Source organism: Canis lupus, chromosome X (genome assembly GCF_048164855.1).
Source record: "Canis lupus baileyi chromosome X, mCanLup2.hap1, whole genome shotgun sequence".
NCBI classification, from domain to species: domain Eukaryota; kingdom Metazoa; phylum Chordata; class Mammalia; order Carnivora; family Canidae; genus Canis; species Canis lupus.
In genome coordinates this window covers 32,536,705-32,562,249 of record NC_132876.1, presented here as the reverse complement: position 1 = coordinate 32,562,249, position 25,545 = coordinate 32,536,705, and the positions used below count along the sequence as shown (strand labels likewise).

At 45.6% G+C, this 25,545-nt stretch overlaps 1 protein-coding gene across 2 annotated transcripts in view; it reads left to right on the top strand.

The window, feature by feature from the left end:
• Positions 1-25,104, top strand: part of SLC25A43 (solute carrier family 25 member 43) — a 40,042-nt gene extending 14,938 nt beyond the window's left edge. Inside the window, exons 4-5 of one of the 2 annotated variants that reach the window (XM_072817565.1) lie at positions 22,288-22,422; positions 23,066-25,104. In XM_072817565.1, the coding sequence (XP_072673666.1) occupies positions 22,288-22,422; positions 23,066-23,266 (336 nt within the window). In that variant the 3' untranslated portion in view covers positions 23,267-25,104. Of the gene's footprint in view, positions 1-12,627; positions 12,800-22,287; positions 22,423-23,065 lie in introns of those variants that run through there. The other variant, XM_072817566.1, reaches the window with a different exon arrangement.
• The last annotated feature ends 441 nt before the right edge of the window (positions 25,105-25,545 follow it).

Genomic DNA, 25,545 nt, shown 5'->3' with positions numbered 1-25,545 from the left:
CTGCTGACTAGAATTTTAGTATCACAGTGTTGGCAGGGCCATGCCCCATTTGAAGGCTGTAGGGGAGGATTCTCCCTTGTTTCTTCCAGCTTCTAGTTGCCCTAGCATTCCTTGGTTTGTGGCTGCGTAGCTTCAGTCTCCATTGTGCCATAAATAATAATTTCTCAGTTTTTAAATATTTAGGCTATTTCTCATTCCTCAGTATAACATCGCAGTAAAAACCCTTGTATTTTTCACATCTGTGATGACACCCTTCAGCTATATTCCTACAAATCGACTAACAGTGCACAAGATAAAAATAATTCTGGGAGGGCAGCCCGGGTGGCTCAGTGGTTTAGCGCTGCCTTCAGCCCAGGGTGTGATCCTGGAGACCAGGGATCAAGTCCCACGTCAGGGGACTGCTTCTCCCTCTGCCCGTGTCTCTGCCTCCCTCTCTCTCTCTCTCTCTCTCTCTCTGTCTGTCTCATGAATGGATGGATAAAATCTTTAAAAATAATAATAATTCTGGGGCCTCTAGGTGACTTAGTTGCTTAAGCATCAGACTCTTGATCTGAGTTCAAGTCTTAATCTCAGGTTTGTGAGTTCGTCCAGTGTGGAGCCTACTTAAATTATGAAAAAGATAAAAATCATTCTGATGCTCTTAATGAACTTTCCACCCCAGAAAGGTTGTAAGTTTACACTTGTACCAGCTGTGAGTGGTTCATCTCCTCAACAATCAGCAGTGATTACTATAATTCTTTTTTTTTTTTTTATAAACCACGATACTCTACTATACACTGGGGAAAGAGACCCTAGTAGTGGGTGCTTGGGGATAAACTTGATCATCTTTCCCTGGTATGGAAACCTTCTTGATAATAGATACCCAGAGCTGCAACAAGAAGCTTTAAAATAGATGCAAAGTCATGATGGTTATTTAAAAAAAAAAAAAATCCGAAAGAGGTAATTGCATGGTTTTCATAAAATATGATCAGCATCCAATTATGAATATCATAAATATCATCCAAAGACAAAAGAAGTGAATTCCTAGGGCTGCGGCCACGGCGTTGTTTTACAGGCATTAATAAACATAATAATACCTCAGCCACACTACTTTAAAAAAAAAAAGTAACTCCCTAGACAGAACCCACAGGCGGCTTTTCCACGAAAACATGCACTGCTTCCTCTGACCATTAGATGTCGCTGCAGTAAACGGAGCGTTTCTGAGCACCCTGAGGTTATTAGCCTTGCAGCCAGCAGCCAGTGATCTCTGTCAACAACCTCCTAATCCCTGCTTGAAACACACTTTCAGTTTGGAGGACAAGGAGCCCAGAAACAATAGGCTAACCCTAAATTCTGTTGCCGTGGTGTGTTCCTGCAAAGCACACGATCCAGCTTCTCCAAGAGAGAGCTTCAGTAGCAGTCCCCGCCCTCCACCGCGGGAGCCAACAGAATTTATAATGAGAGAACTTTGCAGAGCAACCAGGCTGCTCTGAACTGAGCACACTTAATGGTAATATTTGCATTCCCCTGGCTTTCCTCCTTGCACGGCCCATCCGGAAGCAAATCGAAGCAAATCAACGTCAGGTGTGTTAGGTAACCAGCTGGACGAAGGGTTGTCCCAACTCCCACACTGACTGGCCACTTTATCTGAATGTCTTGTTCTAATACACTTTTGTCCAGACACACATATACACACACACATATGTATACACACACTCAATCTGCCCATTTAATGCCGCATCAGGTTGGAACTCTCTTGAACATTAATGACAATAATCAGAAGTCTTTAACCAGCTGAGCCCTTCCTTTCCATGCTTCCACTCATTTTATTCCTTTCTCTTTTTCTTGCCCTGACCCCTGGCTGGCATGCTAGAGAATGGAGAGGTAAATAAATTATGTATGTGCATGTTTTGATGCAGTGGTTTCTGGTAGGAAGGGGGGGGTGGGTTAGCCCTGTGCACAGATGGAATGAGGTGCCTCACACACACTCACACACCAAATCTGGTGTGCTTTCACGGAACTCCAGACAGTCCTGCCTGAAATTGCCTTAACCACGATTGAGTGCATTGTGGCCCAAGGTCTTGCAGGTATAGCCTGGTCTTTTCATCTTCATTATCTCCCACACCTGGCCCAGAGCGTGGGCCTGAAATGGCTTGTAGCACTGAAAAGCTGAAAAGCTGCCCTGAAACTCCAGGGAGCAGCTGAGAACGTGGGAGCCTTGGAACCCGGTGGGCCCTTGGAGAGGATCATATCAGAGACACCAGGCACAAGACACCTGGGACACCCCTCCCCTGCAGCCCATATTAGGTGTCTCCATTTTATCAAATATAAAACCAAGTGTCCGCCTGTTGCTCTATACTCCAGGGGGACTTTGACCCCATCAAGGCTCACAAGGCAAGCAGGATTGGGCCAGGTCAGCATTTGAGCTGAAAGTACATAAACTGAAGGACAAAGGTAGAATCCAAGTGGCACAGCTGACCAAGCAGAATACACATGGTCCCCAAGCTAAGAGAGGCCCCAGCCTGTTCAAACAGAGATGCTGGGCCGGCCCAAGATGCTTAACACTGTGGGCTGCCTTAGCCAAACTGGGCACACAGGCACTTGATCCATCCTCTCCCAGCGCAGCCCTCCCTTCCTGGTTTCTCGTGCTCAACTCCACAACTTCAGCCCCAAACCACGCTTCTCACTGCCTGCTGCACGGCACCATTTTGGCTAGTACCTCTACACCACCCCTTCTAACTTAATATATATCAAACTGACTTCTTCCCCCGAAACTTCCTGCCCAGAGTTTCTTATTTCAGTATCATCACCCCCATTACCCAGTCACCCAGGCTGGAAGTCCAGAAGTTGTCTTTGACTCTTTCTCTTGCCCTCCCCCAGGCAACCTTGAGCCCAGTTGATTCTGCGTGCCTACTCCTCCCACAGTGGTCTTTTTGTTGCTGCCCCCACCCAGGCTATGGCAGTAATCCTCTAGTTGGTCTCCAGGATTAATTCTAAAAATGATAATCATGGAGCACTAATGTACTAGACATTGTGCTAAAGGCTTTAGGCTCCTTATCTCATTTAACCTTACAAGGTGGGTACTGGTCATAGCAAGCCCATTTTACAGATGAGAAAACAGAGGCACTGAAAAGGCCTGGAGCCTACCCCAGTCCATGCACCCTGTAACTGGGCTGAGACTTCAGCCCGGGGAGTGTATCTCCAAGGTCAGTACTCATCTCAGTCCCTCCAGCCCAGGCCCCTGGCTCCTGGCTCCTGCCAGGCTGATTTTTTTTTTTTTTTAAGATCTGCCCATGTTCCATCCTTCTTTATTGCCCCGAGAGAATAAAGGCTGAGGCTCAGCCCCTTGGCCTGGCGTGCCGCCCTTACCCACTGTGCCACCCTCATTGCACAGAGGTCCTATATTAGGAGTTGCCAAATCAAATGCAGGCAGGAACTTGGCAGTAACAGGAAGAAAATGCCGGGAAACCCAGATAACGTGCACTCACCCACTGAAGACAGCTTTCAAAGGCGTTCTGAGCCTTCACGGGCTTTTGGCTTGCAAAGCATTCTGGGGAGCTAACTTGCTCTGTGCTCTCACACAATGTGATTAGCATCTAAATACCTCCAGCAGGAAGGAGTAAAGCAGGACGGTGGAGGCCAAGGCAGGCCCCTCTTCTGCAAGGGTTGGATGCCATTTTGAAATGTGGGCCCAGATTTTCAAGGGAGACGAAAATCCAGATTTTTGTGTAAAATCTCCCAATGTTTTAATGTTGGTGAGTACAAACTGTCGAATCTTGCGTGGGCCAACTAAAACATACCTTTTCATAAACTCTGTTCTTTTCAAGCCTCCAATCCCATCACAATGACCTTGGCCCCCTCCCCAGCCAGCGCTCTAAAGAATAAATGAGTGGTTTTTTTTTCCACATTCCTGTCACCTCTGCCTGGAGCATCTGTCTTCCTCTTAAAGGCTCCACTGAGATTTGCCTCAGTGGTGGGCTGGCTCTTCTGACCCAGTGTAGCATGTCTCTGTTGGTTTTATTTGATAAATGAGTTGGCTTTTCCCACCCCCAAACAACTATCCTATCCTGACAGATAAAGGCAGGTGTTTCGCCCCTTACAGAACCACAATGGGGGTGTTGCAGACCGCCGAGGAGGAGAAAGAGGACTGTTGGGCAGGAGAAGCCCAGTTAACTCACAATGAGCTCTATCGATAATTGCAGATACTCTGTTTTCACTTTCACCCCCACCTCCACCCCCAAGGGCATAGTTATTTTGTTCCAAGAGCTTTGTGGGTGACTAATCCCTTTTAAATGATGCCCTTAGTCTATAAGTGCTCTCAGAGCAAGCCAGTTTAATTTCCTCCACCTTTCTCTCCGGGCCCACCTTCTCCCACGTCCACTCCATTGTGTCCGCCCTACCAGCGCCATCCCCTTCTGAATGCCCAGGGCTCACTCTGGCTCTTTCCAGGCTCATGTCCCCCGCTTCCCAGTGTTATAACCTTCCATGCCCTGATTCCCCGGAGCCTGTAAGCTCTTTGCCTTTGGGAAGTATGACTTACCCATTTGTATGTCCCCACAGCACGCAGCCTCCTGTAGCAAGCACCTGATACTTGTTAAAAAATGAATGAAGTTCAGGGCCGGCTTAGGAGATCTGTCTGTGGGTGCAGAATTGAACCTTAGCTGCCATGGGGTGAGCTCCAAGTCATGTGCTTGTCCCTAGCCATGCCGAGGGTAAGGACAGCTTGCCCTTTCCCCGGCCTGCTGGTAGGCACACCTTCACTAGTCCCATCTCAAAGCGCCTCTTGTCCTCCCACTGATAACTCACTGTCTTCCGCTGCCTTCCATAGCAGTCAGGTTCTGTGTCTCTCAGCCCAACCAGCTGTGCACATTTCAACATAGGTAAATAAGCTCAAAGGACAAAGTAAAACCATTTTGACACCATTTTGATGGACAGGCCCTCTTCATGGCAACCCCATACTGCTCTGTATGGTGCCCGAAAGGGCTTGACACGTCATGGCATCATAGAATTTATATGTGTTAGTTTGCTGATTTCCGTAAACACAACCCGAGGTAAATGAATGGGGTCTAAACTAGTGTTCTCTTGTGATGGGGAGGCTTTCATCAGGGGACAAAATATGTCAGGAGGAGGGAATGAAAAAGAAAGCTTCCCCTGGGATTAAGAAATTATAACCTGATAATAACTACCACTTATTGGTCATTTAATATGGACAGTTTATTATCCAATTTCATCCTCTTTATCAAGCCTATAGAATAAGTGCCATTATTATTCCTATTTTCTAGATGAGGAAATGAGGCACAGAGAGTGTTGAGTTACTTGCCCAACAGCCACACAGCCAGTAAGTGGTGGAGCTGGGACTGAACAGTGGTCTCTCCTTCCTCTGGCCCATCCTTTATACTCCCAGAAGGAGTACAGTTCCTAGATGCTAGGTAATCTCTTAATTTCTTTCCATTCCCTTGCCCTGGGTGCAGGAGTAGAGGATGAGAGAGGAGACCTGACCTTGGCAATTGGGAGCTCACAAGTCTCAGTGCAAGAGCGGTTGGAAAAAAACAACAACAACAACAACAACAATGTGCAAGCTCCAAGAAATGGACAGGCAAGAGCCTGGCTTTGGTCAGGAAATGGTTAACTCAAGCTAAAAGGGGATGGGGGGGGGAGTCTTTAGAAAATCAGGCTACCCAAGGGCCAGCTCAGTTTTAGTCCCTGGCAGCCTGACAATGGAAGGCTTGCAGCCAGCAGACTTGACCATAGATCATTCAGCAGCCATGGGCTTCTAGCTGGCCACAAACTGACCATGGCTGTTCGGAGGCAGTGGGAAGAAAGCCCCAGTGGCTCTCTGAGTCCCTGGGGGAGCAGGCACAAGGTCCCAGGGCAGGAGGTAAACTATCATCATGCCTCCTAGGAAGTGCCAGCAGGTTCAGGTTTTCTGCCTAGCTCAACATTTCTTGGTTGACACAGAACCTATTCCCAGTAGGGACAGAGCCCTATTTTCCCAGCAGAGCCACTTCACCTGTTCAGAAGTACAAACACTGCCGAGTTCTGCTCTCCCCAGTAGCGGAAGAGGATGGGAACATTGCCTTTACTTTGTTGCATTTTCACCTCCTTGCCCTCTGCCAGTTTACTTTGGGGTCTGGCCCCTCTGGGGACTAACCTCTGCCTAAATCAGCAGCATTGTCTTGGCAGTCTGCAAGAAAAGGACACTTGTCGGATCCAGGGAGATGTGTGGACATCCCTTAGGCCGGGTGGCTTTGTGTGAGCATCATTGTTTGGGTGTTTGGGGGTAGGGAAAGGAGAACTCTCCCCCCTCGTTTTCCCAAAAGGTGGAGAGTGCCCTGAATACTTGAGGGATGGCAGTCGTTGATCCTGGAAACAAGACTGTCCCTTGAGGGCAGGGGAGCAGGCAGTAGGGAGGAGCCTGCCACTCTTGGTAGAATCGCTCTGCCCTTCCCTCCCAACCCAAGCTGGCTTACTCCTTCCAGATCAAGTCTGGGAAGCAAAATGGCCATCCCAGGCTAAGCAGGCTTCTCTGAGCTCCAGCTAGACAGTAACAGAGCCCAGACAGAAGCTGACCGCCTTGCCCACCCTCCCCCCTGCACAATGAGGGTGAAGAATGAGGTAGGGAAAGGGAATTAGGTCCCAGGAAAGGCCTGCTGTCAGCCAGGAGAGACCCAAAGCTCCTGCTGTCAGGACCACCCCCCCACCTCAGCCCCCCACTAGTCTCAAGCCAGCTCAGAAACGCACACTGTCCCAGTTGTCCCCTCCTTTCCCCCACAGAGCTGTTGCTTGTTTGGTTTTGACAGCTGTGCTTATCTGAAAGCTCCAGTGGGCATGCTAGCTCAGTGGGCATGCTAGCTCAGCGGTCAAGAGCGTGGGCTTTGGATGCCAGCCCTGCCCATTACCCCTGCGTGAACCGGGGCGGGCCACATGGCCTCTCGGAGCCTCCTCTTCATCTGAAAAACATGGGGGTGAGCGTCGTGCCTGACTCACACACAGGAGAGGACGTGCCCGAATTGTGTGCATGCAGATAGGGAGCTGGGCACATGACACTCAATAAGGCCGAGGTGCTATTTTTATTGTTCCTGAAGCATCTCTTCAGAATCTATGCGTGGCATGGAGGCCTGATTAGATCTATAAAAGCCAGCCCAGGTGTGTTTCTGTGTTTCCCATGATTGCTGGAAACACACAAAGGAGCTAGCTAGCATCACAAAACCTCAAAGGACCCTTGATCTCTGGAGACAATGGTGAGCACGGATGGTAGGAGAGTTCATTATTCATCTGTTCGGTTAGCTTACCAGGCACTTACCTAGAGGCCCCCATGTGAAAGCACTGCACAAATCGGCATATTCCCAGCCTTCCGAAAATGGCCTTACAGTCTTCTCCCTCAGCCCCATCAGGGTGACACTACAAGTTGGCTCTTTGGGGCCACTGCTGCTCTGCATGCTGCTCCCAGAGTCTTAGCCTGGGCGGCTCCACTGGCATCTCAATGGCTTCCTCTAGTCTGGCCTGGCTGCGATTCTGGCTTCCTCACCGCTGACCCCCCAACTGGCACACACACCAACTGGCTGTTTCTCTTCTCTCTCCCCAAGCACAATACTAACTGGCTGGCCCTCTGCTGGCTTCCCCGCCATCATGGCGACCACTGCGGACTTTCTGGCCAGTGAGTTGGTCCCCAGAGGGTCTGCTGAGAGGTGAGGTGTGGACAGCCACAAGGGCGGAGGGTAGCTTGTAGGTGGCCCACGCTGGGGTGGCCACCCACACCCACTTGTGCAGATATCCCCACTGCAGAGCTGGGGCGCTTCCCAGCTGTGTAAGGATAACTCCTGGAGGGCTGTCTCTGCCAGAAACTTGGGCCATGTGCTTCACAGGACAGAAAGGTCCTTTTACTCCAATACGATTGGCCTCTTGTTGGTGTTTGATTATTGGGGATGGGCCAAAAGACAAAAGCTTCCTACCACAATTGCCTTCCGCGTGTATATGTCCTTAGATGGTTTGGCAATTGGACAGCTTGGTCTTCAGGTTGTGTCTCAAACGTCTCTGGAAGATAAAAGTTGTCTCCAGTAATAAACAAAAGGTTCTGAGCTCCTGTTTGCTCCAGCTAGAAGACTCCTTTTTTCCCCCTTTTCTTTCTTTGGTCTCTCCTTTTAAATACTCTTTTTAAAATTAAGACTTGACTTTTTAAAAAAGCATAAAGCTGCTAGGTTCAGAGCAAAATTGAGAGAAAGGTACAGAGATTTCCCATACCTCCTCTGGCCCCACAGATGCACAGGCTCCCCCATTATCGACATCCCCCACCAAAGTGGTACCTTTGTCACGACTTAGGAGTCTACACTGACACCTCATCAACACCCAAAGTCCATAGTTTACCTGAAGGTTCACTCTTGGTGTTGGACATTCTATGAGTTTGAATAGGTGTGTAATGATGTATATCCATCATTACAGTGTAATCCTCTGTGCTCTGCCTACTACTCATCGTCCCCCCAAACCCCTACAACCACTGATCTTTTTACTGTTTCCATAGTTTTGCATTCTCCAGAGTGTCACATAGTTGGAATTATAAAGTATACAGACTTTTTTTAAGTAAACGCTACCCTGCAACATGGGGCTCAAACTCACAATCCTGAGATCGAGTCAAACGTGCTACCAAGTGAGCCAGCCAGGTACCCCTTAGTATATAGACTTTTCAGGCGTGCTTCTTTCACATAGTAAGATGCATTTAAGGTTCCTCCATGTCTTTTCATGGCTTGATGCCTCATTTCTTTTTCATGCTAAATAATATTTCATTGTCTGGATATGCCAGACAATAGTTTATTTCTCCATTCCCACACTGAAGGAGGACATCTTGTTGCTTTCAAGCTTTAGCAACTGTAAGAAAGTTGCTTTAAACATCCATGTGCAGGCTTTTGTATGGACATAAGCTTTCAACTCCTTTAGGTAAATCCCAAGATCTAATCTAATCAGTGCAATTGCTAGACCATGTGGAAAGAGTATGTTTAGTTTTATAAGAAACCACCAAACTCTCTTCTGAAGTGGCAGTACCATTTTGCATTCCCACCAGCAGTGAATGAGAAGTTCCTGTCGCTCCACATCTTCAGAGGCATTTGGTGGTGTCAACGTTCTAGATTTAGGACATTCTAGTAGGTGTGTAGTGGTATCTCAGTGTTGCTTTAATTTGCCTTTCCCTAATGACATGTGCTAAGGAGCATCTTTTCAGATGCTTATTTGCCACCTGTATATCTTCTTTGGTGAGGTGTCTGTTAAGGCCTTTGGCCCATTTTTTAATTGGGTTGTTTGATTTCTTATTGTTGAGTTTTCAGAATTCTTTGAATATTTTGGATAATGGTCCTTTCTCAGATGTGTCTTTTTGCAGATATTTTCTCCTAGTCTGTGGCTTGTCTTCTCATTTTCTTGATGAATGTTCTTTTAAAATTCAGTTATTCTACCTTCTGCATAGGTAACATGCGTTTGGTAGAAAACCCATAAGGTGCAAAGAGTATACATTGAAAAGCAAGTCTTCCCAACCTTTGCCCCTTGGCCTCTCAGCTCTCTGCAGACAACCCGGTTTCCAGTATCTCCTCCGAATCTCTGCAAAGAGGGCCTATGCAAAGATATGCATAAACATGCGCATTTATGTTTTTTGCTTTTAGATCAGCAGCAGCATATACTCTTCCGCACCATTTTTTTTTCTCCTAAAAATGTGTCTCAGAGATGGTGCCATATCGGTGAGATGGAGCTGCCATATCTTTGTAAATGGGGACATAGTATTCCATAGTACAATGATTTCTTTAACTAGCCCCCTATTGGCAGACATTTAGATTATTTCCAATTTTCTGCTGCTACTAATGATGCTGTGACAAAAATCTTTGTAACACAAAACATCGTTTCCCACACGGACAAATATATCTGTAGAATAAATTCCTAGAAATAGGATTGCTTTGGTCAAAGGATGTATGACTTTTACATCTTTAGAAATCCCATTTACTGATTTCAGTCCTCATGGAAAGGATGAACAACCCAACCTGTTACCTCTTTTGGAAGGCCTCTGTGGACTTTATCACAGAAAAAATCAAATGCTTCACTTTGAAATGTTTTTTATTTTCATTTACTGCAGGTCTATTCCTTCTTTCCTTCAATATGCATTAAGCACAAACTGTGTTAAGCACAGACATGTACTAAGCATGTTTGTTGGTTGGCTTTGGGGATAAAACCACAAACACGACAGACATGATCACTGCCCTTGTGGTGTCTCCAGCCCTGGAGGTGGGGTGAGGGGAAAAGACATGGATGAGATAATTATACACTAAATCATGACAAACTGTGTCACAGGCCCTGAGGGGGAAACACAGGGCATCAGAAGTGTTTCCTAGGCTTCTGATTTAGGCCAGGGGGTAGGGGGTCTGAGAAGATGGCCCTGAAGAAGCGATGTGTATTCTGATCAGTAAGAGAGGTAAGGGCTAGGTAGAGAAAAGGGCAGGTTCAAAGTCCTAGAGGCGGGAAGGAGTGTGGAGCAGGCCAGCAGCAGGGATCGGAGGAGCAAGAGAGGCTCTCAGGGCCAATCTTCTTACTTGATATGTGAGGACACCAAGGTTCAAAGAACTTCAGGAGCTGAGCAAGATCATCCAGATATGGGCAGAGCCAGAATGAAGGGCCAGGTCTTCTGTGGTTTTCCAAATGGTGCCCCGGCACATTCTGCAGCATGCCTGTCCTGGGATAGTTGTACACGACAGTTACTCGGGTCTGTGTGACAGGAAGATGCAAGTTCAGGCCCTCGTGAATAGCAGCCTGACAGGTTTCATTTCTCTTTCCTAGTAAGCTACAGCTAAGGCAAACGGTAGTCTTGAGCTTCAGTCTGGTGAGTTGGCCTGGTCTTCAGTAAACTTGTCTCTTCTCCAAGTTCAGATAATAAATAATAATGGCATTCATCACGATGGTTACTTGCGTAGCACTTGCTACACGTCGAATGCTGGCCTCAGGGCTTTATGTGGATTTCATTTAATCTTGACAACAATCCTACAGGGTAGATATTACGATTATCCCCATTTTACAGATGAGGGGATTGAGGCCAGGAAGGGTCATAGCATTAGCTCCAGGTCATCACAGATGGTGAGTGGCCCATGTGCTGTCAGTGTCAGCAGCAGGCAGGTGGTCTCAGGTCTGCACCCCAAGCTGCCCTGTGCTGGGGAGGGCCTACGGTGCTGACCCTCGACCCTGTATGCACATCCGAAATAAACTGCCCACGTCTAGCCCTCACCCTAGGTCAGCTAAATCACAATCTCTGGGGATGGATCCCGATCACTGATGATTTTGAAAAGCCTCCCTGGTTAGTCTCATATGCAGCAATGGGTTGAGAAGCACCCATACGTGCCATTACCATTCCTTCTTCCTCCAAAGGTATCTTAGTCGGGCCACAATAACAGAATACCGTAGACCCAGTGACTGGAACAACAAAACTTACTTCTCACAGTTCTGGTAGTGGCACATTGGTTGTCTGGTGAGAACCCACTTCCTGGTTTGCAGACAGCTACCTGCTCGCTGTGTCTTCACAGATTGGAGTGAGAGAGATCTCTGGTGTCTTTCTTTGTAAGGGCCCCAGTATCTCCTCCGAATCTCTGCAAAGAGGGCCTATGCAAAGATATGCATAAACAAATTCATGAAGGCTCCACACTCAGGACTCGATCACCTCCCAAAGGCCCCACCACCACATACCATCACATGGGGACTTCAACATAATGAATGTTGGGGCACACAAATATTGTCCATAGGAAGGGACAGCCAGAAATCTGTGCTTGCCTTTATAGTCCTTTAGTTTGAGACTGGAAAAGGCATTTATTCAAAAATACTATGAGTGGGACATCTGGGTGGCACACTTGGTTAAGTGCCCAACTCTTGGTTTCAGCTCAGGTTGTGATCTTAGTATCATGAGATTGAGCCCTGTGTTGGGCTCCATACTTGGCATGGAGTCTGCTTGAGATTCTCTCTCCCTCTGCCTCTCCTGCCCATTCTCTCTCTCTCTCTCAAATAAATCAATCTTTAAAAATCATACCATGAGTTCCGGAGTACCTGGCTGGCTCAGTCAGTCAAGCAGGCACCCGGGCTGCCCAAGGGTTGGGTTTTTGTTTGTTTGTTTGTTTGTTTGTTTGTTTTTTAAGTAAACTCTAGGCCAGGGATCCCTGAGTGGCACAGCGGTTTGGCGCCTGCCTTTGGCCCAGGGCGTGATCCTGGAGACCCGGGATCAAATCCCACGTCGGGCTCCCGGTGCATGGAGCCTGCTTCTCCCTCTGCCTATGTCTCTGCCTCTCTCTCTCTCTCTCTCTCTCTCTCTCTCTCTGTGTGACTATCATAAATAAATAAAAATTAAAAAAAAATAAGTAAACTCTAGGCCAAACATGGGGCTTAAACTCTCATCCCTGAAATCAAGAGTCACATGCTCCATCAACTGAACTAGCCAGGCACCCCTACAATAAAGTTTTTTTTTTAAATAAGAGATAGGAGGGGTGCCTGGGTGGCTCAGTCAGTTGAGCATCGGACTCTTGATTTCAGTTCAGGTCATGATCTTGGAATTGTGGGTGGGATTGAGCCTCACGTCTGGCTCCATGCTGGACATGGAGCCTGCTTGGGCTTCTCTCTCTACCTCTCTTTCTGCCCCCGAAGAAGAAAAGAAGAAGAAGAAGGAGAAGGAGAAGGAGAAGAAGAAGAAGAAGAAGAAGAAGAAGAAGAAGAAGAAGAAAAGAAGAAGAAGAAGAAAAAGAAGAAAACTTCATTAAATTTTTTTTAATTTTTAAAAATGATTTTTTTCAAAAAAAATAAATAAAAATAAAAATGATTTTTTCTCCTCCCTCTGTTCCCTCCTCCACCACTCAAAAAAAAAATGAGAGATGGGGCTCCTGGCTGGCTCAGTCAGTAGAGCATGCAACTCTTGATCTCAGGGTTGTGAGTTCGAGTCCCATGTTGGATGTAGAGTTTATGGAAGTGTTGAATGTCTATACTGTGCACCTGAAACTAATATAAACACTATATCTTAACTGGAATTAAAATTAAAACTTCAAGTAAAAAATACATAAATAAAAAATACATAAATAAATGTTAATCTCATCTTAAAAATACCTTTATGGCAACATCTGGACTGGTGCTAGACCAAGTATCTAGATACCATGATCTAGCCAACTTGACACATGAAATTAACTATCACAGACTGGTAGTGGAAAATAAAACTGGAAAGACAGGTGGCCACCAAATTGTAGAGGGTTTTGAATTCTGTTAATTTTCTCTTTAGAAGACTTTTCTTAGAAAATTGGGAGTTGGTGAGGGGTTTCGCAGCAAAGCAATGAAACCACCTGGTGAGTTTGGAATAATACCTGGCTGCAGTGTGGAGGATGGGCTGGAGAGGGCAGAGACTGGAGGTGTAGGGATGGGTAAGGAAATCGTGTCAATCCCTTGCTCACATTGAAGAAGTATGCAGGAGCTGATCGTGTAGGGCTTACAACTTTCTGTAGTGTGCTAGAGCCAGCTCCTATTGGCTCAGGAGAGCTGATTATTGAATTGCAGGAAATCCAGGAGCTGGTGGACCTCACAGATGGTAGCTTGAAATCGGCCATGTGGGAGTATTTACACCATTGAAACTGGCAAATGCTACAGCTCAGGGCTTTTTTTTTCTCCCCAGAGAATCAGTTGTTAAATATTTACCACTACATTACCACCACAGCTTGTAGGTAACAGTAATAAATGTAGACTTTATTCTAAGTGTTCTATAAAGTCATTGAAATATTTTCTTTTTTTTTTTCATTGAAATATTTTCAGCAGATGAATAAAAAGATCTGATTTTTTTTAATCTCTCCAGTGACTCTAAAGAGAATGGACTATAGGGGGCCAGGCAAGTAGTCTCAAAACCCTCTGTCCCAAGGAGACCAAAAGGGAGCGGCATAATGGTCCATGTCAGCAATGATGGTGGCTTGGCAGCAAAGGTGGAGTGAAGTAAAGGCATGTGGAAGATGGTTAAGCTCCTAAGATTGAATATAGGTGGTCCTTGATTCATCACAAGTTGATTATAATTGCCCTGTTCTGTAACTCATATAGCTTGCTTAGTGTCTTTTTTGTTTTAGTTGGGGAGGGGCATCAGATTACATAATGATTGCCTTGACTCATGACTCAGAGCTTTTTTTTGTAGTTTTACTGGAAACCAGCAGAAGATAAATCAATCATATGATTTCATAACAGAATAAGAAGGTTAATTTCCTGCATGAACATAATCTCTTTTCAATATGTCAGTCTCACAGTAGCAGAAGGAACTTCAAGTCTTTGGCAGATTCTAAAGGGAAAGGAAGCTTGTACTATCTATTTGGCCATGGTTCTTTATTGGTGGGGTAAGAAGTAAAGGAGGCCAGGTTACAACAATGTCCAAGTAAACACTTTAAAGTAAAACATTCACCAAAGACCCCTGACCATTTGGACTCCTAAAACTCCAGGCTGGGAGACTCAGCTTGTCCATTTCATGTTTTGTTTCTCATACTCTGATCTGTACTTGACTGTTACTGTACCCCAAAGGGAAGGGCTAACCCAGAGGTTCACCCTTCACCTTGATACAGGACTTTATATGGTTAAAGCAAAGAACATCGATCCCTTTAAGGGCACCTAGCTGGCTCAGTTGGAAGAGCATGCGACTCTTGATCTCAGGGTTGTGAGTTCAAGCCCCACATTGGGCGTAGAGATTACTTTAAAATGAAATCTTTATGGGTACCTGGGTGGCTCAGTTGGTTAAGCGTCTGCCCTCAGGTCATGATCTCAGGATCCTGGAATCGAGTCCTGCATCAGGCTCCCTGCTCAGCAGGGAATCTGCTTCTCCCTCTGTCCCTCCCCCCTCACACATAAGTGTGCTCTCTCTGTCTTCCTCTCTCTGTCTCTCTCTGAAATAAATAGAATCTTTAAAAAATAAAAATCAAAGTAAAAATAAAATCTTTAAAAAAAAGATGTTAATCCTTCGAGCTGGATTAATGAGGAAAGATACAACAATCTTTCATATAAAATGAAGAACCGTGGAACCTAATTAATTTGCATGGCACTAAAATTATAATAACAACCCAGGGTTTGGTAAGGAAATTAATAATATAAACAGCATGAGGTATTATTCCCCCCATTTTTGAAATGAGGAAATTGAAGTTAAGAGACATTAAGGAACTTGCTTACGATCACAGAGCTGGTGAGGAGAAGAGACAGGGTTCCAATCCAGATCTGTGTGATGGTAAAACCCATGCCTGAGACCTCATGCTCCAGGTAGGCTTCCACAAACTGCTCAGCTCCACGTGAACATAGGCGCCCAGAAAGTTTCAACACTCTGCTGCCCTCTGTCAATCTAGTTTCAGTCATATATAATCAAATGGAATATTCTTCCGAAATTTCATATTTAGGCTTCACTAATTTAAACTACCCCCCCCACACACACACATGTACATACACATTGGAATTAGTGACATTTTCTTTATTGTTTACCGAATGCCCTTATGGTGGGGGTTCATGAGAGAGGCTGAAGTCTGATGAGAAAGAGGATGACTGTCCTTGCCAGGGCCAAGCAACAGCAAGTGGCAGGGTGGGGTGTCCTGCAAGGGCACAAGCTAGGTAGGTGTCAGGTGCAGCACACGTTGTCATTTTATGTCTTGAAACCTAGAGACCAAGAGCAGGGCATCAGTGAGAGGTAGGGTCCCAGAGGGCAGATTGCAATGGCCCAAGGGCTCGAGTCTCAGCTTTTGTCACTCTCGGTCAGTCTTCCTCTCAAGATCTTGGGTTTTCATCTATAAATGAAGTCCTTGGATTAGAATATCTTTTTTTAAAGATTTTATCTTTAAGTAATCTCTATACCCAATGTAGGACTCGAACTCACGACCAAGAGATCGAGCGTCGCAGGCTCCTCTGAGCCAGCCGGGTTTCCCCATTGGACTAGAATATCTTAAGGTCCCTTTTTTATCTGAGTCTGTGGTTTGGGGGTTCAGGGTTATTGGGGCCTGGAGTAATGAGATCTAGGAACCAAAATGAGAGCAAAGGAAGGGCCAGGCTTCACGGTCAGAAACAACAAAAATCTACAGTTCATAAGGCCTGAACTTCCGGGTAGTTTGTTTCAGTGATTAAAATTGAGTTTTAGCACTACTTCTCTGGTTGTAATTTGTTCATGCAGACTACAGAGTTTTATGGAGGATGGAGAAAAGAGAAGCTCAGTAAGACATAGTCCCAGCCATCAGGGATCACAGTCTCCTAGGGGAAAGAACATGAACTAGAATAAAATGTGTAACTTATTAGCCATATGACCTTGATCAAATCACTTAGCCCAGGGCACCCCAGGTGGCTCAGCGGTTTAGCACCTGCCTTCAGCCCAGGGTGTGATCCTGGAGACCCCGGATCGAGTCCCGCATCAGGCTTCCTACATGGAGCCTGCTTCTCCCTCTGCCTGTGTCTCTGCCTCTCTGTGTGTGTCTCTCGTGAAAAATAAATAAAATCTTTTTTTTAAAGATTTTATTTATTTATTCATAGAGACAGAGAGAGAGAGGCAGAGACACAGGCAGAGGGAGAAGCAGGCTCCACACAGGGAGCCCGACGTGGGACTTGATCCCGGGTCTCCAGGATCAGGCCCTGGGCTGAAGGCAGGCACCAAACCGCTGAGCCACCCAGGCTGCCCTGATCCTTGTTTTCTTTTCTTTCTTTCTTTCTTTTTTTTTTTTTTTTTTTTTTTTTTTTTGGTGATCCTTGTTTTCTAAAAGGATTCTCTATCGTATAGGTTTTGACCCACTATTTTTATAGTTTGTGCAGAACATTATGTCAAAATGCTTTTAAAATTCCAGACCACTCCTGTACTGAGCATTTCAGTCATTTATTCAGCAAACCGTTCGCTGAGCACCGGCCATGTGCCAGCTGCTAGGGAAGGCACCAGAAATACAGAAATGAATAAGACCAGTCCTTATAGAGTGCATAGCCCCCTGGGAAAAACAGGCATGTGGATCAGATATGGTGAAAGGGACCTCCTGGAAAGAGCTGTCCATGTTCGCCATCTCCAGCCATTCTCTTGTGATCTCTCTTGAATCATTCCAATCAGACTTTTGCCCTCACTACTCAATAGAAACTTCTCTTCTTAAGGTAAAAATGGTGACCTCCATTGTCACTAAATCCAATGGTCAGGCTCAGTCATCATCTTCTGTGGCCATCAAGGGCTCACCACTCCCTGTGATGCACTCAGTGCCTGTATTGGCTTCCGAGATATCACCTTGCCTAGTTTCCCTTCTAAAAGCTGACTGCTCCTTCTCAGTCTTCTTTGCCAGTCTTCCTCTTTTCTTTGGCTTCTGAATGTCAGGGTATCCCCAAGTTTGAGCCGTGAGTGATATCATCTAGTCTCCTGGATTTCAATACCATCTAGTTCTGACCCTCTCTCTTCTGAGCTGCACACTTGTGTAGCCAACTCCCTATCTCCATTTAGATGTCAGAGGTATCACACAATTGAGCTCCTGATGTCTCCACACACCCTCCCAAGAAAAACCTGCTTCTCCCAGTTTTTCCCATCTTGGTTAATGGTGCTTCCATCTACCAGTTGCTCAGGAGTCATAAACCCCCACTGACTCCAGAAACTTTGAAGTCATCTACCCCTGCTTATAATCTCCTAACCAGTCTCTCTCAATCCTTCTACCCTTTACCCCAGCCTTGAATCTTCTCAACACAGCAGCCAAAGTGATCCTATTAAAATATTAAGTAGGCTATGTCACTCTTCTATTGAAAACCCAGCAGCATCTCCCATTCTCACTCATTAAATTGAAATACTTACAACGGCCTACCAGCCTTATGGGATCCAGTCGTGATGCAATCGTAATCCGGTCATGATCTAGTCGTCAGTTACTTTTCTGATGCCATGTCTGATTACTCTCTCTTTTGTTCATTCCATCCCCACCACATTGGCTTCCTTTTTGTCTAACATCCCAGGCATGTTCCTGCCCCAGGACCCTTGCAGATAACTATACAATTCTCTTCCTTTGGCTCTTTACTCAAATGTCATCTTCTTGCTGAGTATTCCCTGACCACCCTAATAAAGACTTCAACACTCTCAAGGCACTCCCTGCATGTTTTCCCTGCCTTTATTTTCTTCAGAGCATTCACTGCCTTTTAATATTTGGTATCATTATTTATTTTGTCTGTTCCCCCAAAAAAACTAGAATTTCAGCTCTGTGGGGAACAGGGACTTTTGCCTGTTTGGTTCACTGCTCTATCCTCAGTGCCTGGCACATAGTAGGTGCTCAATAAACATTTGAATAAATGAAAAGTCTTCATAGGGGATAATGGGAGCTAATAGAAGTACAGAAATATTACAAAGGAGTGCAGGGGGTGAACAATGCTTTTAATGCTAGGAAAAGTCATTTAAGGGCTTTGTATGTCATTCTAAGGAACTTGGATTTTATCCTATAGGTGGTAGAAAAGTCAGTGAAGGAGTCAGTGGTCCCTACTGAAATGTTAGAAATGCATTCTGAATGCACTGGAAAGGTCAGGAGTGGGTCCAGGAGGCCAGGAAGAGACTGCTGCAGTGATCCATGCATGAGATGCATGAGATAGTGGTAGCCTGAACTAAGAGAGTGGCAGCTGAGAATGTAGAAAAAGGAATGGATCTGAGAAGTACTGTATTTAGAAGATGAAATTTATTTTTAAGATTTTATTTATTTATTTGAGAGGGAGAGAGAGAGAAGGCGCCAGAGCACACGAGCAGGGAGAGGGAAAAGCAGACTCCTTGCTGAGCAGGGAGCCTGATGTGGGGCTCGATCCCAGGATGCTGGGATCATGACCTGAGCTAAAGGCAGATGCCCAACTGACTGAGCTACCCAGGTACCCCTAAAAGATAACATTGATTGTACTTGATGATTGATTGGCTAGGGCAGTTAAAGTGAGCAAATCCCAAGTCCCTGGCCTGGGGTAGCAGGTTGAACAGTGGTACCATTTACTGAGATAAATACAGAAGAGGGGTGCCTGGGTGGCTCAGTCAGTTAAGTGTCTGATTCTTGACCTTGGCTCTGGGCTTAATCTCATGGTCATGAGTTTGAGCCCCACACTGGGCTCCGTGCTGGGCATGGAGCTAGCTAGCTAGCTGGATAGAAGTACAGAAGAAAGCATAAATTTGATGTGGCCAAGGTGAAAGGCAACAATGAGTTCTAGGTGTGTCAAGTGTTGAGAACCTGTGTGCTATACAGGTGGAGATGTCCAGCAGGCAACTGGATGCTTGATTATGGAGCTCAGGGTGGGAGGTCAGGGCCAAAGAGAAAGACCTGGAAGTCATCTAACTGTAGATGGTACCTAAAGCCATGGCTATGGTAGCATTTCCTAGAGAAGTTGTATAAACTGAGGAGGACAAAAAGTCACTGGTTATTCGTGCCAAACACTGCCCCAAAAATCCAATACGAAAATATCCACAAAAAACCATCTACTGAATTTGGCAGGTAAGAGGCCCTAAGTGAATATATTTCATTTATTCAAATACTCCTTGAACACTTGCTATGTGTTAAGGAGACTGAAATACACGTAGTGAACCAAACACTCAATCATCCCCTCTCCCAGAGAGCTAAAATTCTAGTTGGAGGAGCAGACAAATAAGAAAAGAAATGAGTAAATAATACCAAATCTTACAAGGCAGTGAGTGCTCTGGAAAAAAAGAAAGTCAGGGAAATAATGCAGGCCTGGCTGGAAACAGCAAGCAGAGTAATGGGCACAGATGCCAGACTGCAGTGAGTAGAGCAGTGAGTGGGGAGGGCGGAAGTGGAGTCAGCCAGAGTCTACTGTTGTTTCAAGAAGAAGCGCAAACAATAAGAGGAATGGATGTCCATTACCAGATGAGTGGCCAAACACACGGTGCTACGGCCACACAACAGAATACTACTCGGCAATAAAAAGGAAGAAACTATTGATGACCACAACATGGATGAATCTCAGAAACGTGCTGAGTGAAGGTAGCCAGTCTCAAGGGGGGGCCTGGCTGGCTCAGTCAGAAAAGTGTATGACTCTTGATCTCAGGATCGTGAGTTCAAGCCCCACATGGAGTGTAAAGATCAATTAAATAAATAAGACTTTCAAAAAACCACTTAAAGAAGCCAGTCTCAAAAGGTCACATGCTATATGCTTCCATTTAGATGATAGTCTCAAAAGGCAAAATGATAGGGACAGAGAAGAGACCAGTGGCTTCCCAGGACTGGGGATGGGGGAGGCCTTGACAGCAAAGGGGCAGTTCATGAGAACTGTGGGGGCAGAAGGAGCAATTCTGTGTCCTGATTGTGATGGTGGTCACATAACTGTATGTGTGTTAAAACTCTTAGAACTCTACCCTGCAGGAAGATAATTTTACTATATATTAATGTGGGAATAAGAGGTTGGACTGTATCTAAAGGATAAAGATTGGAGGCAGGAGTTTGTAAATGAGAGGGACTTGTGTTTATGCATTTGCTAAGGAGAAAAGTCAGGTCTCTAGGGAAGAATGCCCAAGAGGAGTTCAAAGGTATGAGATCAGGCACCTGGGTGGCTCAGTCAATTAGGCAGGCGTCTACCTTCAGTTCAGGTCATCACCTCAGGGTTCTGGGATCAAGTCCCACATCACGCTTCCTTCGCAGTGGAGAGTCCACTTCTCCCTCTCTCTCTGCCTCCTCCTCCTGCTCATGCTCTGTGTCTGTCTGTCTGCCTGCCTGTCTGTCTCTCTCTCTCTCAAATAAATAAAATCTAAAACAAAACAAAACAAAAAGACAAAGGTATGAAGTCCAGGGCAGAGGTGGGAAGAAAAGATATTTATGCAAAGAAGCAAAAGTTGCGTCCCTGTACAATCTGTTTTCTCTATGAACCAGGAGACCAGGTCACCTACCTAGAGCAGAGGAACGGGTGCGGGGTGCTGGGCATCAAGGGGTGTGGGAAGGCTTGGTGGAGCCACCTTGAGGAACAGGCAAGGAAGCTTTGAAGGTTTAGTTCACAGTATGAAGGCCCAGCATAGGTTGGCAACTTTGAAACTTTAGTGGTGCCCATGTGCCCTGTTGTGGATTCGTCTTCAGTGGCTTGGGGCAGAGAAGGCATGTGTGGATGAGAGCAACTGAAGGACCAGGGGAAAGGATCTGGAGGGTAGGAGCACAAAAAACAGCTAAGATTGGAAAAGGAAGCCACTGAAGCCAGCAGGGAACTGGTGCCCTGGGGGATACATGAGGAGGCAAGTGCCTGGGGGCTTAATGATCTAACCTTAATGAAAAACAGGAACCAGCAAGGGAGGGGGCCGATGGATGAGGACACTGTGGACCCAGAGGTTCTGAAGTGCAAGATTTCAGAGGTGGGTGTGGAGGACTAGTCCTTTAGGTAAGGTATTGTGTTGCTATTTATCATACTGAATTTTTTAAGATTTTATTTTATTTATTTGAGAGAGAGAGAAAGAAAGAGAGCATAGAAGCAGGGGGAGCAGCAAAGGGAGAGGGAGAAGCAGATATCTCACTCAGCAGGGAGCCAGACATGGGGGCTCAATCCCAGGACCCTGAGATCATGACCTGAGCCGAAGGCAGACGCTTCACCAAGGGAGCCACCCAGGCACCCCGATTTGGCATACTATCTATGTAATAGTAATAGCAATGCTAGCTCATACTTACTGATCCCTACCATGTGCCTGACACTGCTGATCGCTTTACATGCATATCTCATTGAATTCTCACAACAGCCCCATGAAGCAGGTTGAAGGAAACTGAGGATCTGGAGGGTTAGGTATGTGCCCAGAGTCACATGGCAGCAACAAGGAGTGTGGCTGAGGGCCATGAGCCACAGCGGAGAATTCTGGCATGAGCGTGAAGGAGTAAGGAGTCCGGGGACAGCAAGAAGCTAGAAGAATGCTGCTGTCACTCTGCTCTTCACCCTGGGACCTCCTGTGGTGTGGAGAAATGAGCAGCCCACTCTTGAGAGCGTCACAGAGGAGGCATCAGTTAAGAAAAGGAGACCTGGGGCGAGGGCCCTTTAAAAAGGTTAAGGGCGTAGGAGAATGTTTATCACGTCCAGGGGGGCATAGTTTGGGAACCAACTTTAAGTATGAAGCTTAGTCTGTCCTGAATTATTGCTTCCTTCCAAGCAAAATAGGCCACAAATATGTGAACGGAGTGTCGTGACTTCACTGTGTGGTAATATTCATTCTGAGCCCATTAAGCAAGCGCCCTGTGGCAGCCATTCTTGGCCAGCATCTGGGCCAGGTACACAGCAAGCAGATCCCAGACTCGAGTCCCTGGCTTCTTGGACTAGAACATTTATTTCCTGGTGACAAAATCACTATGTCCCATCTTCTATGTTTCCTGCCAGGCTCAGAGCCCACACCTTCCCCAGCACGGAGGAGTGGATGTCCATTTCTCAGGAGCAGTGGACTGCTTCCGGCAGATAGTCAAAGCCCAAGGAGTCCTGGCCCTCTGGAATGGACTGACAGCCAACTTGCTGAAGGTGAGAAGGGTGGTCAGTCTCTTGCTTCCAATGCTAGCCTGTTCCCTTGCCACTCCCCTACAGGTGGCCTGGAGACCCCCCGTCTAGCACTGATGGAGGCACAAGGCCCATGAGTGCAGGCTGGGGGTCAGCCCTGAGACAGGGGGACCCTGTGCAGTGGTGGGGCATTTGACACCCCATCCCAGAGGAACTGAGCATTTAGTGTAGAGGTTCCCGACATGGGGGCTCATGGACTCCTAAGGGGAACCTAATCCCCCAGCCCAACATTGTATGCAGAAACGTGTAGTTATGTGCCTATGTGCATCTCTCTGGGGAGAGGATCCATAGCTTTCATCACATTCCCAAAGAATTTCATGACCCACCCTCCCTCCCCACAAAAAAAAGGTTAAGAACTTTGGACTAACCTTACACAAGTATCAGATTGTCTTCAGGCATATTCATCCTGGCCATGCATGCCCTTTAACCTCTGCCCTTCCTCTCCCCCCACCCACACTGTGCCAGCTTTCATTCTGCCATCTTCCCTGATGCCAAAAAGAATTGTCCACAGCCTTTGCCTTCATTTACCATGGTCCAGATTGACTGCAGATGCACTGACAGTTGTCTTTTTAAGATTTCAACATGATTTTCATTTCTTTTTAAACAGATAGTTCCATATTTTGGAGTTATGTTTGGCACCTTTGAGTTCTGCAAGAGAATCTGTCTTTACCAAAATGGTTACATTGTGTCTCCTCTGAGCTATAAATTGACCCCAGGGGTGGATCAGAGTTTGAAGCCCCAAGAATTACGGGAATTTAAAAAGTTCTTCAAAACTGGACAGCTAAAGTCTAAAAAACCAACCCTTTAAAACTGAATGGAACAAGAAGCACAGTTAGGGCATGTTACAATCATACAAAAATGTAGCTTCATAATCCTGTGTTCATGGAATGACAAGAGAATATGCCCATCTGCTGCTCTTGGAAATGAGAAGATTCAGCCACATACCAGCTCCAAGCTCCAAGCTGATGACCTGGTGCACACCCGTGCCACAGGAAAGCTTCCCAACAGGACTGTTTCGTGGCGGCATTCCACCAGATTTTATAATAAAATCTAGCATTCACGAAATGTGCAATTTACACTCTGTAAATGTGCAACTCACAGGACACCAAAGAAAGGGCATCGCCATGACCTCAAAGTGACATGCAGTTGAAGTGGCTGAGCAGGGATCCCTGGGTGGCTCAGCGGTTTAGCGCCTGCCTTTGGCCCGGGGCATGATCCTGGAGTCCTGGGATCAAGTCCCACATCAGGCTCCCTGCATGGAGCCTGCTTCTCCCTCTGCCTATCTCTCTGTGTCTCTCATGAATAAAAAAAATCTTAAAAAAAAAAAAAAGAAGTGGCTGAGCAAATACCACATCATGAGCTCAGCCACATGGTCACAGCTTGAACTAACTAACCCACACTGGCCTAGTTTTGCTCTATTTGACCCAAGTCCTCCTAATACAGTTGTTCTGAAAGTCCTAATCTTTGAGGAGTTCTGAGTGCATACACTATAGTGTAAATTATGCCTTATCAGAAACTGAATTAAAGCATTTAACATTTAAAAGTCATCACTGTCATCGTAGAACGGTGGTTCTTCTGTATTTAAATTTGAAGCATCTCAATCTTTTTTCAGGAAGGCAGTTTTTACCCTGACCACTTAATGCCCCCAAAGACCTTCTTCCAATTGAAGTCATGTACAGTTGAAGTGGCCTTTATTCTCTGCCTTTTTAACGTGCTTTGCAAGCCTAACCTGAAAATAAATTAGTCAACTTAAGTTATTCTCACAAGATGTCCCAATTGCCTAGAAAGGATCAAATAGAACATTTGACACACATATCAGAAAGAGAAATGGAACTGAACAGAAACACTTCAGGCTAATCATCTCTACTCGATGCTTTAAAAATCAAATTTTAGATTGTTCCACCTTGAGAACTCCATGTCAGGTTTATTTTTTTTATTTTTTTATTTTTTATGATAGTCACAGAGAGAGAGAGAGGCAGAGACATAGGCAGAGGGAGAAGCAGGCTCCAAGCACCGGGAGCCCGATGTGGGACTTGATCCTGGGTCTCCAGGATTGCGCCCTGGGCCAAAGGCAGGGGCCAAACCGCTGCGCCACCCAGGGATCCCCCCATGTCAAGTTTATATAACCATACTTTCAAATACTTACCTATGCATTAAAAACAATAATATTAAATTTTTAATTTACACACACACACACACACACACGGGCTTTCAGTATGTTGAAAGTATTTTTCCATGTTAAATTTATTTTCCAAAGAAAAATGTTGTTTGGTCATTTGTTACCTAAGGTAAGTGATAGCAGAGGAATAGCAGTTAATACACACAGGAAGATCTCATCTGTAGCCCAATCTGTTACAGTTGGGAGGGTGGCACATTCTTTACCCACAGCGGATAGCCATATTTATTAACTCTTCATTTTCCTTTCAGTGAACAGGTTTTTTAAAGTTCTGAAATCTGCAGGAAAAAAAATATGTTTTTATACTAGATCTAAAATCCTAACTCAGGTTACTTACATCACATTAATATCTTCTGTGTATTCTTCAACCCATATATGAGAGGGACAGCCACGCTCCAGCTACTATCACACACAGGAATGTTTTCTGAGCTGTAGTTTTGGCTTTTTCAATAAAGTTAAGTGGGGAAAAAGGAATGCCTCGTTTTTTCTAATTTCAGGACAACTCTTAAAACTCTAGTTTTGGGGGCACCTGGCTGGCTCAGTTGGAATACCGTGCGACTCTTGATCTCAGAGTCATGAGTTCAAGCCCCATGGTGGGTATAGAGATTACTAAAAAATAATAATAATTAATTAACTTTAAAAAAATTCTAGTTTTGTTCCTAAAAAAAACTTCCAGCTTATTTTCATTTTCTCAGGGGTATGAAAGGAGTGTTCTGCTTTTCTGCTTTATGATTGGCAGAGTACACTAAACTGGACTAAGTACTTTAGGAGGATTAGAAAGACATGTGATACAATATTAACCCAGGAGCAGCACAGTTTTAAGGACAAAACATCCCTACATACAGGAAAGGACTCTGATTACAAAGCAAATACAAGTGAAGACATGATAATGTGGTAACAACTGTCTATCT